This window comes from Bos mutus, chromosome 11 (genome assembly GCF_027580195.1).
Source record: "Bos mutus isolate GX-2022 chromosome 11, NWIPB_WYAK_1.1, whole genome shotgun sequence".
Classification (NCBI taxonomy): Eukaryota; Metazoa; Chordata; class Mammalia; order Artiodactyla; family Bovidae; genus Bos; species Bos mutus.
Window position 1 is genome coordinate 20,727,205 of NC_091627.1, and position 13,978 is coordinate 20,741,182.

Consider the following 13,978-nt stretch of genomic DNA (forward strand, 5'->3'; position numbering starts at 1 on the left):
ACCACGCCTGGCCTGTCTCCTGGCAGGTGTCAGCTCTGGTCCCCCACTGTGCGTTCCCTCTGCAGGCGCACATCTCTCCACGTACAGCGTCCTATCCGCCTCCCTCTGCCAGTGAGCATCGCTGCCCTCCTCCCCGCCTGCTAACTGCCAGCTCCTCCACGATGGCTCTTCTCCTCCCCTGGACAGAATTCCCTCAGTTTAGTTCAGTTCAGCTGAGTCGCTCAGCCGTGTCCAACTCTTTGCCACCCCATAGACTGCAGCACGCCAGGCCTCCGTCCATCGCCAACTCCCGGAGTTTACTCAAACTCATGTCCATTGAGTCGGTGATGCCATCCAACCATCTCATCCTCTGTCATCCCCTTCTCCTGCCTTCAATCTTTCCCAGCATCAGGGTCTTGTCAAAGCAGTCAGCTCTTTGCATCAGGTGGGCAAAGTATTGGAGTTTCAGCTTCAGCACCAGTCCTTCCAATGAATATTCAGGACTGATATCTTTTAGGATGAACTGGTTGGATCTTCTTGCAGTCCAAGGGACTCTCAAGAGTCTTCTCCAACACCACAGTTCAGAAGTATCAATTCTTCGGTGCTTGGCTTTCTTTATAGTCCAAATCTCATATCCATACGTGACTACTGGAAAAGCCATAGCTTTGACTAGACAGACCTTTGTTGGAAAAGTGAATTCGCTCAGCGTCTCCTTAAAAGAGACAGCCTCATGGATGTGCATTCTCCTTCTCAAGCCCAAGTCCCTCTGGGGGGAGGGGGCCTGCGTCTTTTGAATCTATCTTCCCAGCACCAGGCCCCTTGCAGAGCAGCGGCCCTGGATGTTTGTTCAGGGGACTCCAGTGGGTCAGCTGTGCAGACAGCCTGAAGCCCGGCACAGATATCCCTCAGAATGTGAGAGCATGGGGCAGGCTGGCAAGGCCCAGGGTGGAAGTTGTCCAAAATAAAAGTCACTTTTTTTTTTCCTTCTAAAGGAAAAATAGTCATTTGTCTCTAGTAATATTATTAAATGCCTACTCTTTTTGGGCTTCCCTGGTGGCTCAGCTGGTAAAGAATCCACCTGTGACGCAGGAAACTTGGGTTCGATCCCAGAGTTGGGAAGATCCTCTGGAGAAGGGAAAGGCTACCCACTCCAGTATTCTGGCCTGGAGAATCCCATGGACTATACCACAAAGAGTCGGACATGACTGAGTGACTTTCACTTCACGTCACTTCACTCTTTTTGATGTGGGGGGGAATATGAAAGATTTCACATACAGTCTCTCTTCTCAAGAGTCTTGAGATTTGGTTTGTAAAACCTGCACATGAGTTAGAGCAAGAACCGTAAGGACGGTGTCAACAGGTATCGTGGACTCGGAGAGGAGTCCCAGGGACGACTGAGACTAAGCCTTGCCGGGTGGCCGGGGTTTGGGGTGGGGGTAGCTGAGTGAGGCGTGGGATTCCCATTCTGGTAGAGCAAAATGCCCTGAGCAGGGTGTGAAGTCGGGCGTGCGGTGCACACACGTTCATCCTGACTGGCTCTAGTGAAAGTGTCAGTCGCTCAGTTGTGTCTGATTCTCTGTGACCCCATGGACAGTAGCCCACCAGGCTTCCCTATCCATGGGATTCTCCAGGCAAGGATACTGGAGTGGGTTGTCACTTCCTTCTCCAGGGGATCTTCCTGACCTAGGGATGGAACCTGGGTCTCCTGCATTGCAGGCAGATCCTTTACCGTCTGAGCCACCTCTGGAGCTGAATTAATTGCGTGTGTGTCTCGCTTGTGTCTTTGTCGCCCAGGCTCAGACCATGAACTACGTCGGGCAGCTGGCGGGCCAGGTGTTCGTCACTGTGAAGGAGCTCTACAAGGGGCTGAACCCCGCCACCCTGTCGGGATGCATCGACATCATCGTGGTCCGCCAGCCCAACGGGAGCCTGCAGTGTTCCCCCTTCCATGTGCGCTTCGGGAAGATGGGGGTCTTGCGCTCCCGGGAGAAGGTGGTGAGTGGCCTGGGGGTGGGGGCAGTGTTATATATCCGGAGCTCCTTGAGGACCCTGATAGTTAGGTCTCCTTCGGGAAGGCTGGTCCCTAAATTGGCAATTAACAGCTGTTCTCGTAAACTGTGACTGTGTCAATTTCTCCAAGATTTATAGTGGCGTAAAGCAACTATTTACTAAGCTCTGGGCGGGGGGCGGGTCTGGCATGCAGGAGGCTGGCTAGTTTCTGCTCTTCTGCTCTTCGGCCTCAGCTAAAGACTCGGGGTTGGAGGCTGGGCTCCTCCATGGATGCTCTGGTTCACCGGGCGGGTGATCCTCGGCTGGACTCTGAGCTGAGGCTGTCGTCCAGAACGCCTCTGTCCTCTCCACGTGGCCTCGGCTTCCTTACACCATGGTGGCTGGCTGCAAGGGCGAGCCTCTTGCAAGGGAGGGAGCTGGGCGAACTAGCTTCAGTAGTCACTGCTGCTGTGCTCAACTCACTGGGCGATCACAAGCCTGCAGGGATCCAGGGGATGGTTGGGGGTGGGGCGTAGATTCTGTTTCTTTTTCTTTTTGGCTATGTTGTGACGTGTGGGATCTTAGTTCCCTGACCAAGGATCGAACCCATGCCCCCTGCATTGGAAGCATGGAGTCTTAGCCACTGGAGCACCAGAGAGGTCCCCTAGACTCCATTTCTCAAGGGACCAGATTGACCTGTAGAGATTAGGGACTGTGAGATATTTGGGAGTGTATGTAACTGAAGTGTGTGTAGAGACCTGGGCATTCCCTGAGATGTTTCCTGTCGTGGTGAAGTATGTTTTTCCTTCAGGTTGACATAGAAATCAACGGGGAATCTGTGGATTTGCACATGAAACTGGGAGATAATGGAGAAGCATTTTTTGTTCAAGAGACTGATAATGATCAGGTAAGGACAGCTGGGTGATGCTTGCATGCATGCTCACTCAGTCGTGTCTGACGCTTTGTGACCCCATGGACTGTAGCTTGCCAGGCTCCTCTGTCTGGGGGATTTCTCCAGGAAGAATACTGGAGTGGGTTGCCATTTCCTCCTCCAGAGGATCTTCCAACCCAGGGATTGAACCCAAATCTCCTGCCTTGGCAGGGGGATTCTTTACTGCTGAGCCACCTGGGAAGCTGGGTGGTGATGCTTACTTCCTAGTTTTGAGATGCTTCTCTGGGAGATGCAGGAGAAGTGCAGGTGCCTGCTGTGTGGGTGAGGGCGGAGGAGGAAAGTGGCTTTTCCCTGAGCCAGGGGATCGAGCCGCAGGGTGGGTGTGTGCTGTGTCCACATGACGCATTGGTCCCCGCCTCCTCCATTTGCCAGGGAGACAGAGGAGCTGAAGGATGCTGGCCTGAAGCCATCATCCAAAATGTACAAATTATACCTGTGTGTCAAGTCTCGAATGGCTGAGTGCTCTCAGTTTTGCTTAGTGAGTGACCAGATCACATTAATTTTTTATTATTAAAAACTGTTTAACAGCTTTATTAAGATAGAATTTTTACACCATGTGGTTTATCCATCTCAAGTGTGCAGTTCTGTGGATTTTAGTATTTTCACAGATACCTGCACTGATCACACAGTCAGTTTTAGAGGGTTGTCATCACCTCAGAGACAGGCTATCCCCTCCCCTCTCCCTAAACCCCCAACTCCCCACTACCCTGAGCCCTCAGCAACCACTAATCTACTTTCTGTCTCTATAGACCTCCCTAATCTGAGCTTTCGTCTGAATAGAATCTCATGGTTTGTGATCTTTGGCTCCTGGCTTCTTTCATGTACCCTAATATGTTCAAGAGTCACCTGTATTGTGTCTGTGTCCATACTCCATTCCTTTATTCGGCTGAATAATATTCCACTGTATCTACAGACCATGTTTTGTCTATCTTTTCATGTGTTGGTGGACACTTGGGTTTGTTTCTACCTTTTGGCTGCAGTGAATAATGCTGTGTACAGGTATTCTTATAGGCATATGTTTTCACTTTGGGGAGTCTGTACCTGGGAGTGGAATTGCTGAGTCATTTATTTTTGTTGTGCAGTTGCCAAGTCGTGTCCAACTCTTTGTGACCCCATGGACTGCAGCACGCCAGGCTTCCCTGTCCCTCACCATCTCCTGGATTTTGCCCAAGTTCATATCGATTAAATCGATGATGCCATCCAATCATCTGGTCCTCTGTCGCCCTCTTCTCCTGCCTTCAATCTTTCCCAGCATCAGGGTCCTTTCCAATGAGTCAGCTGTTTGCATCAGGTGGCCAAAGTATTGGAGCTTCGACTTTAGCATCAGCCCTTCCAAAGAGTATTTACGGTTGATTTCCTTTAAAATTGACTGGTTTGATCTCTTTGCTATCCAGGGGACTCTCAAGAGTCTTCTCCAGCAACACTGAGTTTCACACTGAAGCTGTTGTCCAAAGCCGCTTTGCCATTTTCTGTTCCCAGCAGCAGTGCACGAGGGTTCCGATCTGTCTGCAGCCTCATCATTACTTTCTCTCTGGCCTTGTGATTCTAGCCATCCCAGTGGGCGTGAAGTAGTATCTCATTGTGGTGTGGATTTGCATTTCCCTATTGCCATGATGTTGAGCGCTTCTTGACATGCTTATTGACCTTGTGTATGTATTCTTTGGAGAAGTGTCTGTTCAGATCCTTTGATCATTTTTTTATTGGGTTATTTGTCTTATCATTTGAGCTGTAAGAGTTCAGTATATAGTTCAGAAATAAGTACCTTTTATGATTTGTTAAGGGACTTATATGATTTATAAGAGAGATGATTTGTAAAGATTTTCTTCCATGGTGTGAGCTGTCTTTTCACTTTCTTGATGTTGTCCTTTGAAACACAAAACTTTTCAATTTTGATGAAGTCCGTTTTATCTGCTTTTTCCTTGTGGCTCATGATTTCGTTGTCATATCTAAGAATCCTTTGCCAGATTCCAAGTCATGAAGATTTACCGCATGTTTTCTTCTAAGATAAACCATTTCTTTTCACTCTTCCATTCACTGAGAAAGTCGCTTTGAAGGGATCTGATGTAGTGACTCCTCAATAATCCGCTTGAACTAGTTCCTTTATGGGAAGATAGCCTGGCTATCAAGGAATGGCTCTGAGTAGCTTCAGGCTTTAAAATGAATATCCACAGTTTCAATCTCAGGACAAAACCGTCCCAGGCTTTGCTTTCTTTCAGTCTCCCCGGAGGTGTGACCTATTTCCCATCCCTCCCAGCCTCAGCCTCACCTTCCAGATGTGGATTTTATACGTGTAGTACATGATTTGATGTTCTCTAAGCCCCTTAATTTTATTTGGTTTTTGGCTGCACCAGAAAAACTTTCTTTAAAAATTATTATCATCATCTTAATTCAGTGTGTATTAAAAATACACATATGCATTCTTTTTTACATACACACACACTGGAGTGCAAAATTGAGTTCAGTTCCCCGGGTATTATAATAACTCCAAGCCGATTTTTTTCCTCTTTTCCCTGGAAATTTCAGACCATGTTGAATTTTGGTAGTCTGAAATGACTGAAAATTACTTTGCTTTCTTATAATTATGAAAACGCAGGATTCAGTACAAAATGGCATTTAGTGACATGTTGACTTTATGACCATCTATCAAATCCTGCATTTGGTTGCCTTGCGCTCCTCATCACACCCCTCCACCTGTGCTTGGACCTCTGAATTAATGCTGGCGGGTTGTCAGCATCGTCCCAACCCTTAACCACCCGCCCCCAGCTAACCTGGTTCCTTCTCGAACATGTTTGCTGCCCTTCAGGAGGTGATCCCCATGCACCTGGCCACCTCCCCGATCCTGTCGGAAGGAGCCTCGAGGATGGAGTCCCAGCTGAAGAGGAACTCCGCAGATCGGATAAGAGGCCTGGATACCAACACATCAGCCCAGGTCTCCCCTCCCAGTGAGACCCCATCGAGTGGCTCTTTAGTGAAGAAGCGCAGGAAAAGGAGGAGGAAGTCACAGCTGGACAGCCTGAAAAGGGACGAGAACATGAACACGTCCGAGGATGAAGACATGTTCCCCATAGAGATGAGCTCGGACGAGGAGGCCGAGCCGCTGGACAGCAGTAGGTAAGTGTGGGTGACAGAAGGGTGAATTCAGTGTTTCAGATGGTCCTGTTTTTTTAAATTGATATATACTTGATTCACGGTGTTATGTTAGTTTCAGATGTATAGCAAAATGATTCATTTAGATGTGAATATATTATTTTTCAGATTCTTTTCCATTATAAGTTATGATAAAATATTGAGTAGGGTTCCCTGTGCTATGTAGCAGGTCCTTGTGAGCTACCTATGTTGCACATAGCGAGTAAATGTAATTCCAAACTCCTGTCCCCTGCTTTCCCCTTTGGTAACCATAAATTTGTTTTCTATGTCCATGATTCTATTTCTCTTTTATATATAAGTTGATTTGTATCTTTTCCTTTTTTAAAGATTCCACATGTTAAGTGATATCATATGGTATTTGTTTTTCTCAGTTTGGCTTAGTATGATAATCTCTAGGTCATTCCGTGTTGCTGCAAATGGCATTATTTTATTATTTTTTAAGTCTGAGTACTATCCCACTGTATATAGGTTCCACATCTTCTTTGTCCATTCATCTGTCGATGGGCCTTTAGATTGCTTCTGTGTCGTAGCTGTTGTCAGTAGTGCTGCTGTGAACGTTGTGGGGCAGGTATCATTTTGAATCATGGTTTTCTCCTTTTGTATTTGCCCAAGAGTGGGATTACAGTAGAAAGATTTTTATAAACGTTTCCCCCCCCCACCACCACACACAGAACTTCTTATTTTTCTGTTAATGCATTTAAGACTGAATTTTGGAATCCTGCAGGCCCGATTCTAGAGTCACATGAAGCTGGGATGGATGTTGTAACCGAGACAAGATTGATAATAGCTTGGTGATAACTCCAGCCTTCCAGATCAGAACCAAGAAACAGGAGCTCAGGAAGTGAACACTTCATTCTCAAAACTGTTGTTTCAGAACCTCCTTTTTCTCACTTGAGCACCAACTATGAGCCCGGCAGTTGGACCCATTGATAGCCGGGGGCTGACCTGTGATAGACTTAGGGCCATAAATGAATCTAGAATGTGATCAGTTTATCCACAAGCAGACTTTTCCTTTTCAGTTTTCATGAGGCCCAAAGTTGAGTTGAGTTGAGTTGAGTTCAGTCGCTCAGTCGTGTCCGACTCTTCGCGACCCCATGAATCACAGCACGCCAGGCCTCCCTGTCCATCACCAACTCCTGGATTCACTCAGACACGTCCGTCGAGTCAGTGATGCCATTCAGCCATCTCATCCTCTGTCGTCCCCTTCTCCTCCTGCCCCCAATCCCTCCCAGTATCAGAGTCAACTCTTCCCAGGAGGTGGCCATAGTACTGGAGTTTCAGCTTTAGCATCATTCCCTCCAAAGAAATCCCAGGGCTGATCTCCTTCAGAATGGACTGGTTGGATCTCCTTGCAGTCCAAGGGATTCTCAAGAGTCTTCTCCAACACCACAGTTCAAAAGCATCAATTCTTCGGTGCTCAGGCTTCTTCACAGTCCAACTCTCACCTCCATACATGACCACAGGAAAAACCATAGCCTTGACTAGATGACATTTGTTGGCAAAGTAATGTCTCTGCTTTTGAATATGCTATCTAGGTTGGTCATAACTTTCCTTCCAAGGAGTAAGCATCTTTTAATTTTATGGCTGCAGTCACCATCTGCAGTGATTTGACACGTGTTTTATTTTTCTTTGCTTTTAATAGTGTGGTGAAATTCTATTTCTGTGAATTACCATTTTGGTGAACAGTGCCAATTTTAAAAGCCAAACTCATTCAGATTTTTATGCAATTCAATGTAATTTGTGATCACTGTTTTTGTGTCTTGTTAACACAGAAGAAGGGTGAAGGATGGATAACTGAATCACTTTAGTGTACATGCGAACCTGACCCAGCATTGTAAATTAACTGTACTTCAGTTAGAAAACAAAAGGAGGAAGAAGAAACACAGGATTCACCTCCTGCTTTGTTATTTAGAATTTTTGTTTTTCTAGCTAAAACGTAAAGGCCTGGGGGCAATGTTGCTTTACCTGACTGTGGCGTCTGCTTTGCTGTGGGCTCAGAAGCCGATGGTGGTGGTTGTTGTTGAGTATCAGTCTTGTCCAACTCTTTGTTGGGTGGTGGTGGTGGTTGTTCACTCAGTCGTGTCCGACTCTTTGCAACCCTGTGGACTACAGTATGCCAGGCTTCCCAGTCCTTCACTATCTCCCAGAGTTTGCTCAAACTCACGTCCATTTAGTCAGTGATGCCATCCAACCATCTCATCCTCTGTCGACCCCTTCTCCTCCTGCCTTCAATCTTTTCCAGCATCAAGGTCTTTTCCAATGAGTCAGCTCTTTGCATCAGGTGGCCAAAGTATTGGAGCTTCAGGTTCCACATCAGTTCTTCCAATGAAAATGCAGCATTGATTTCCTTTAGGATTGACTGTTTTGATCTCCTTGCTGTCTAAGGGACTCTGGAGAGTCTTTTCCAGCACTGCAGTTCGACAGCATCGCTTCTTTGGCTCTCAGTCTTCTTTATGGGAGGGTGGTCAGGCTTATTACAGTCACCTGCCCTGCATGGCTTTTAATTGCAGAGTTTAGTGTCAGATGTTTGAGGTCACATCAAAAACAGAGACAGGTGGCCTCTGCATGGGTGAAATAGTGGGTCGTATTTCTTATTAAAGCGTGCTGTGCCTGAAAGGAGGTAGATTTGCAGCCATTTTGCAAGTATAAGATAGGATTGATTGTGTCATTTATTTATTGTGCTGGATGAAACATTGTCTCCGTTTGGTCATTCAGGGATTTGGTAGCTCAGTCGTGCGTGGCAAGAGTTTTATAACCTCTGGGTCCAGTTTCGGGTGCCACCCAACTCTCAGGCTTTTGCGAGATGAAGTGTGAAAGATAAATCTGTAGGGCCTACAGTGTAAGTGGGCTTCCCTGGTGGACAGTGGTAAAGAATCCTCCTGGCAATGCAGAAGATGCGAGTTTGATCCCTGGGTCGGGAAGATCCTCTGGAGGAGGAAATGGCAACCCACTCCAGTATTCTTGTCTGGAGAATCCTATGGATAGAAGAGCCTGGAGGACTGCAGTCCATGGGGTCACAAAGAGTTGGACACTACTGAACGACTGAGCACACACGCACGTAGTGTAACTTAACAGTAACAAGCAGTGTGGTCATCAAGCCCGTCTAAGTCCAAGTTCTTAAACTTAATCATTTTCCAGTGATAATTGAGCCAAAGTGTGAACACATGAAACATTTCTCTGAGTAACTTTTTTCGTTTCCACTGCTCAGAGTACACCTGGGGGTATACCAGCAGATCATGTTGATCTACAAAGCATTAGAGATAAGGAGAAATGGAAACTTGCCTTTATTATGTATCTATCGGTAAAATCTCTTTGACTTTGATGTTTTTTGTTTTTTTTTTTCTCTTTCTCCAGAACTATTCCTGATGATATACCTCCATTCCAAGAAGATGTCCCTAAGGAGAGCCGTTCCCCTGTCATGACTTACCCTCAGTCAGCCTCTTACCCTAATTCTGACAGAGAGTGGTCACCCAGCGCCAGGTGAGGGGCTGGTGTGTGTCCATGTGTGTTTGCCTGTCCTGGTCCAGAGGATTCCAAGTCAGTCACAGGAGGCACGTTTCACAGTGAAATCTACGTAAAAAAATGAATAGAATTAGAACCCCCCAAAATTCACCTTATGCTAGAAGGTACAGATCAGGATTAAACACAGAACATGAGCAGATCTTAAACTTCTATCTAGTAGCAGAATCAAACTGCAGATATGAAAGGGAAACCATGTGTGAAGTTACATAAAGCTTATTGTCAGGGGGAGAAAACAGTGACAGCCTTTTTGGATACGTATCCCTAAAGTGAGATTCAGGAGCAGGGCAGCTGCAGCAGGAGCCCTGAGGTCATTTGGGGCTGTGAGAATGATGCTGTCTTCCCCCGCTGCCCTCAGTGATTTTGGTTTCCCTAAAATGGACTCTCAGGGGCCATCGACTTCCAGGATGAGGTCGAAGAACCACAGCTGCTCAGTGTGCAGAGAAGACTAAAACATTTCAGGCTGTGAAGCCTGTGAGGACACGTGAGCCCTTCTGAGCAGTTTCCAGAAGGACTGGGCAGGGGACAGATCTGAAGTGTGTGGGGATGATTATCACCCCCGTCAGGACAAAAATTTGTTCTTGGGTGGCAAAAAAAATATCTTAGATATTAGAATAGCCATGTGACCTCCAAAGGGGCATAGTAACATAAGCAGACGTGGAGTATATTCAGGGCATTAAAATTTCATGGTGGAGGGAGGTCTGTTAGGAAAGAAAAGATCTCAGGGGTCTGGCGAGAATGCAGCAGAGATGGGCAGCTCTGGTCTAGGTGACAGTGACCTTCTTGGGTTACACATGCTCCTAACGTGTTAGGTTTGCTTCTGGTGTCAGAGCCCCCAAGTCCTGGAACATGCTTCAGGGCTTCCCACCTGAAGTATACACCTCTCCCAGTTCCAGTTTGACTGGAGTGATCTCCTTAATGAGACTGCATGGTCATCGCCGTGCGTCAAAGTTGAGGTTGGAGAGAAACAGACGCATCACGTGATCGTGAATGGACATCAGCCAGGGTAGGACTGGAGGCCTGTGGAGTCCCCTCCCAGGGGTCTGTCCGTCCTCAGGCCAGCCCTGTCCGGTAGAAACATAATGCTAAATACATATGTAATTTAAAGTTTTCTAGTAACCATCCTTAAAAAGTGTAAAGAAATTGATAACATTAATTTTGATGATCTATGATGTATTTATTAAAAATTATTTTCAAGTAATCGGATTTTTTTCAAGTCATCGTTTTGTAAAACACTGTGGAACTGTTTCACATTCTCATTTTCACAAGCCTTTGAAGTTGTGTATCTCAACATGTACAGACCCCCTCAGTTTGAACCAGTCACACATCAAATGCTCATAGCCCCATGCAACCTATGGCTATCTTGTTGGACTATATAGGTATAGACCTTTCTAGAACCTCATACATTCTCTCCCGTGGTCTGTGGAGTTATAACCCTAAGGAGGGAAGTACATAAGTACATAGTACTTTAGGAAGAAAATTATGTGGAATATTTAGAAGTCACTAATAGGTAGAAAACTCTGTTCAAACATTCTACATTAATTTTAAGCATTTAAAACAAATCCTTTAAACACAATCCTGAGTACGTTTCTCTGTCTTCTATGTTTTGCTCTATGAGTCCAGAATAATAACCATGTCAGGTGAGGTGATCTGATCATGGTTAAATGAAATTACAAATTAGAATAAATAGACACATATCTATACTTGGGTTTATGTGTTTTCTTTTAAGAGACAATTGCCAGCCCAGATTACCAAACCTTTTGGAGTATGTCATTTGATTAGGCACTAAACTCTGACCCAAGAAAAGCAATTCACTATGGGCCTGCAGATGAAACAGAAAGTGAAACGGGTGTCTTGGCAGTCGTCTGTTTTCATGGTTAAGAAGATCGTGTTGATTTCTCTGTGATTTCAACATGTGGTCCTCTGCCACTGTCAGCTGTCCAAGTACCTTCACCTTCTTATAGGTGTTATTGTGAGAGTAGTCAAATAACTGATAAGAAATTTTGTTTCATTGAATTGACCTCTGATTTCTCTTTCTTTTAATGTGGATCACGTGGTATGCCGTAGCCTGGTAGATTGCAGGAGGCCCCCCCCTCATCTGGCGGTTGCGGCCGAGGGCGGTCTTTCTAGCTCTTGCCCTCCACAGTCTTCCCACTTCCACGCTTCGGAAAGGTAGAGGGGTTATTTTCCCGCTGTGGATGTTTTTATAATAAAAACTTGGCTCTAACTCTTATAAATAAGTAAGTTTTGCCATTAACCAAATTACTTATGTGGAGAATCCGTATAGATTCTTGGAAGTGAAAATTTTGGTCTAACCCTTACCAATTTATTTATCCACTAACCAAATTACTTATGAAGAAAATACATATAGATTATTTCTTTTCCTTTCATTTTAAGCACTTGTAGATGGTTATATTTTTTTAAAGTACTTAAGTTTGACTCTGGAAATTAGGGTTAAGCATAGAGTCCTTTCTAATTTTGTGATGTGCTTTGAAAAATAGAATAAGGAATTGAAGATTGGGATATGATCTTTGTGTCTGGGGTTGTTCAACAAATAAGTTTACAAAACTTTTTTCAGATATCACTTAAGCATGTCTGCCTGCCCATTTAGTCACTCAGTCGTGTCCGACTGTGATCCCATGGACTGTAGCTCTCCAGGCAAGAATACTGCAGTGGGTTGCCATCCCTTCTTGAGGGGATCTTCCTGATCCAGGGATTGAACCAGGTCTCCTGCATTGCAGGCAGATTTTTTTTTACCATCTGAGCCACTAGGGAAGTCCTATCATTTAAGCATAAGGAGAGTTGTTATTGTAACTCAGTAAAGAGCTTATAGACTTTCTGAGTAATATGATCAGATGTGTCCACAGCATTTGTAGAATAGAATTTTGGAGAGTAGCGTAGGATGGACCAGAAGGTTCAGAATCCTAGGTTAGGGTAGGATGGACCAGAAGGTTCAGAATCCTAGGTTAGTGTAGGATGGACCAGAAGGTTCAGAATCCTAGGTTAGAGTTTTAATTTGATGCAGAAGTCATAGGTTCCTGCCTCCATTCCCTTGGAATTGCCCACACTTTGACCTGCCTGCTTTGTGAAAAATGAGCAGTGATGCCGTGATTAACTTCTGCCTGGGAAACTGGTTTTCTTTTTGAAGAACCAAGTCTCAGGATATATTTAATACTTCCCTCCCAGGTTATGGGTGCAGAACAAAGGCCATTTTAAAATGAGGTCAGCTAAGTTGTGAGCAGTTATATAACTGATGTGCCTAAATGGGATTTCAGCAAAAATGCTGATAGTGATTATGGCTAGTAAATGCATTATTGAAACAGATCAGTCAGTGTGACCTTGAAGCTTACTTTTTTGAACAACCTTTGATCTTGAAAGTCTCATATTCGATAATGGGCAATTTTGGAATCCTCTTTCTCGTCAGTCACACTCAGTGTCAGGAGTCTCTTCCCTCGTTTATGTCCCGTCTGTCTGAATTCCCTCAACACTCAGCACAGATGGTCCATGTGTATTTGGGTGCAGCGTCCTTCTGTGGGGCTGGTGTGGCTGGGGGCACGTGACTGAGGGGTGGTGCGCCCGGCGTATGGATCACACAGGGCTCGGTCCTTTGTGAATCTGAATTTGCCCACCTCAGCATCTCGATGGCTTGTAGCTTTCATCACAGGATCAGATGTTAAGAATTCTGGATTTGGGCAGGGTGATGGAGACCTGTGTTCAGTGTTTACATTCTCCTAGAGCAGGGATCCATAAACTACAGCCCGTGGCCCCAGTCTGGCCCACCCTCTGTTTCTTTAGTTTTATGGGGGCACAGCCAGTTTGTCCACATACTGTTTGTGGCTGCATTTCCACCACAAGGGCAGGCTCGAGTTGTTGCCACAAAGACCACATAACCCCCAGAGCCTGGAGTACTTGCTGTCTGGCCTCTTATAAAGGAAGTTTGCTGACACTTGGCTCCAGAGCAGGCTCAGCCTAGAGGGCTTTACTTTAGTGCAGTGGATACTGTTCCAGAGAATTGTTATAACAAAATAAAAAAATATGTTCCTTTTAAGCAAACAGTTTGAGGTTTGGGTGCTGCGCTGATGAGGGTAGGAAGCCAGTTACGATGGGCTTCCCCCTTGATGCCTCTGGAGAATCATCCAGGTCAGAACTGTTGGCACAAGGGCCCCTTGCTGGAGGCCACAGTGCTCCCTTTGCACATTTCATGGTCCTGAACATGTAATTCTGGACACCTTGGTGCCAGAAGAGCCTTGACCCTCAGGAGAAAAGCAGAATTAGGAAGCTGGAGGAAGCAAGAGAAAGGAGGTGATAAGCATTTTCTCTCTCAGATGTCTGGAAGACCCAGAGTTCCTTTCTCAGGGGGTAGCTTTCTGAAGGGCATACTGTGTGTGTGTG

General features: G+C 45.7%; 1 protein-coding gene across 5 annotated transcripts in view; it reads left to right on the top strand.

Moving 5' to 3' along the window:
* Positions 1-13,978, top strand: part of LPIN1 (lipin 1) — a 130,051-nt gene that overhangs the window by 78,104 nt on the left and 37,969 nt on the right. For 4 of the 5 annotated variants that reach the window (XM_005903204.3, XM_070379135.1, XM_070379134.1 and 1 more), the window contains 5 exons: positions 1,774-1,974; positions 2,780-2,875; positions 5,724-6,031; positions 9,422-9,547; positions 11,654-11,758. In XM_005903204.3, the coding sequence (XP_005903266.2) occupies positions 1,774-1,974; positions 2,780-2,875; positions 5,724-6,031; positions 9,422-9,547; positions 11,654-11,758 (836 nt within the window). The remainder of the gene's footprint in view (positions 1-1,773; positions 1,975-2,779; positions 2,876-5,723; positions 6,032-9,421; positions 9,548-11,653; positions 11,759-13,978) is intronic. The other variant, XM_070379133.1, reaches the window with a different exon arrangement.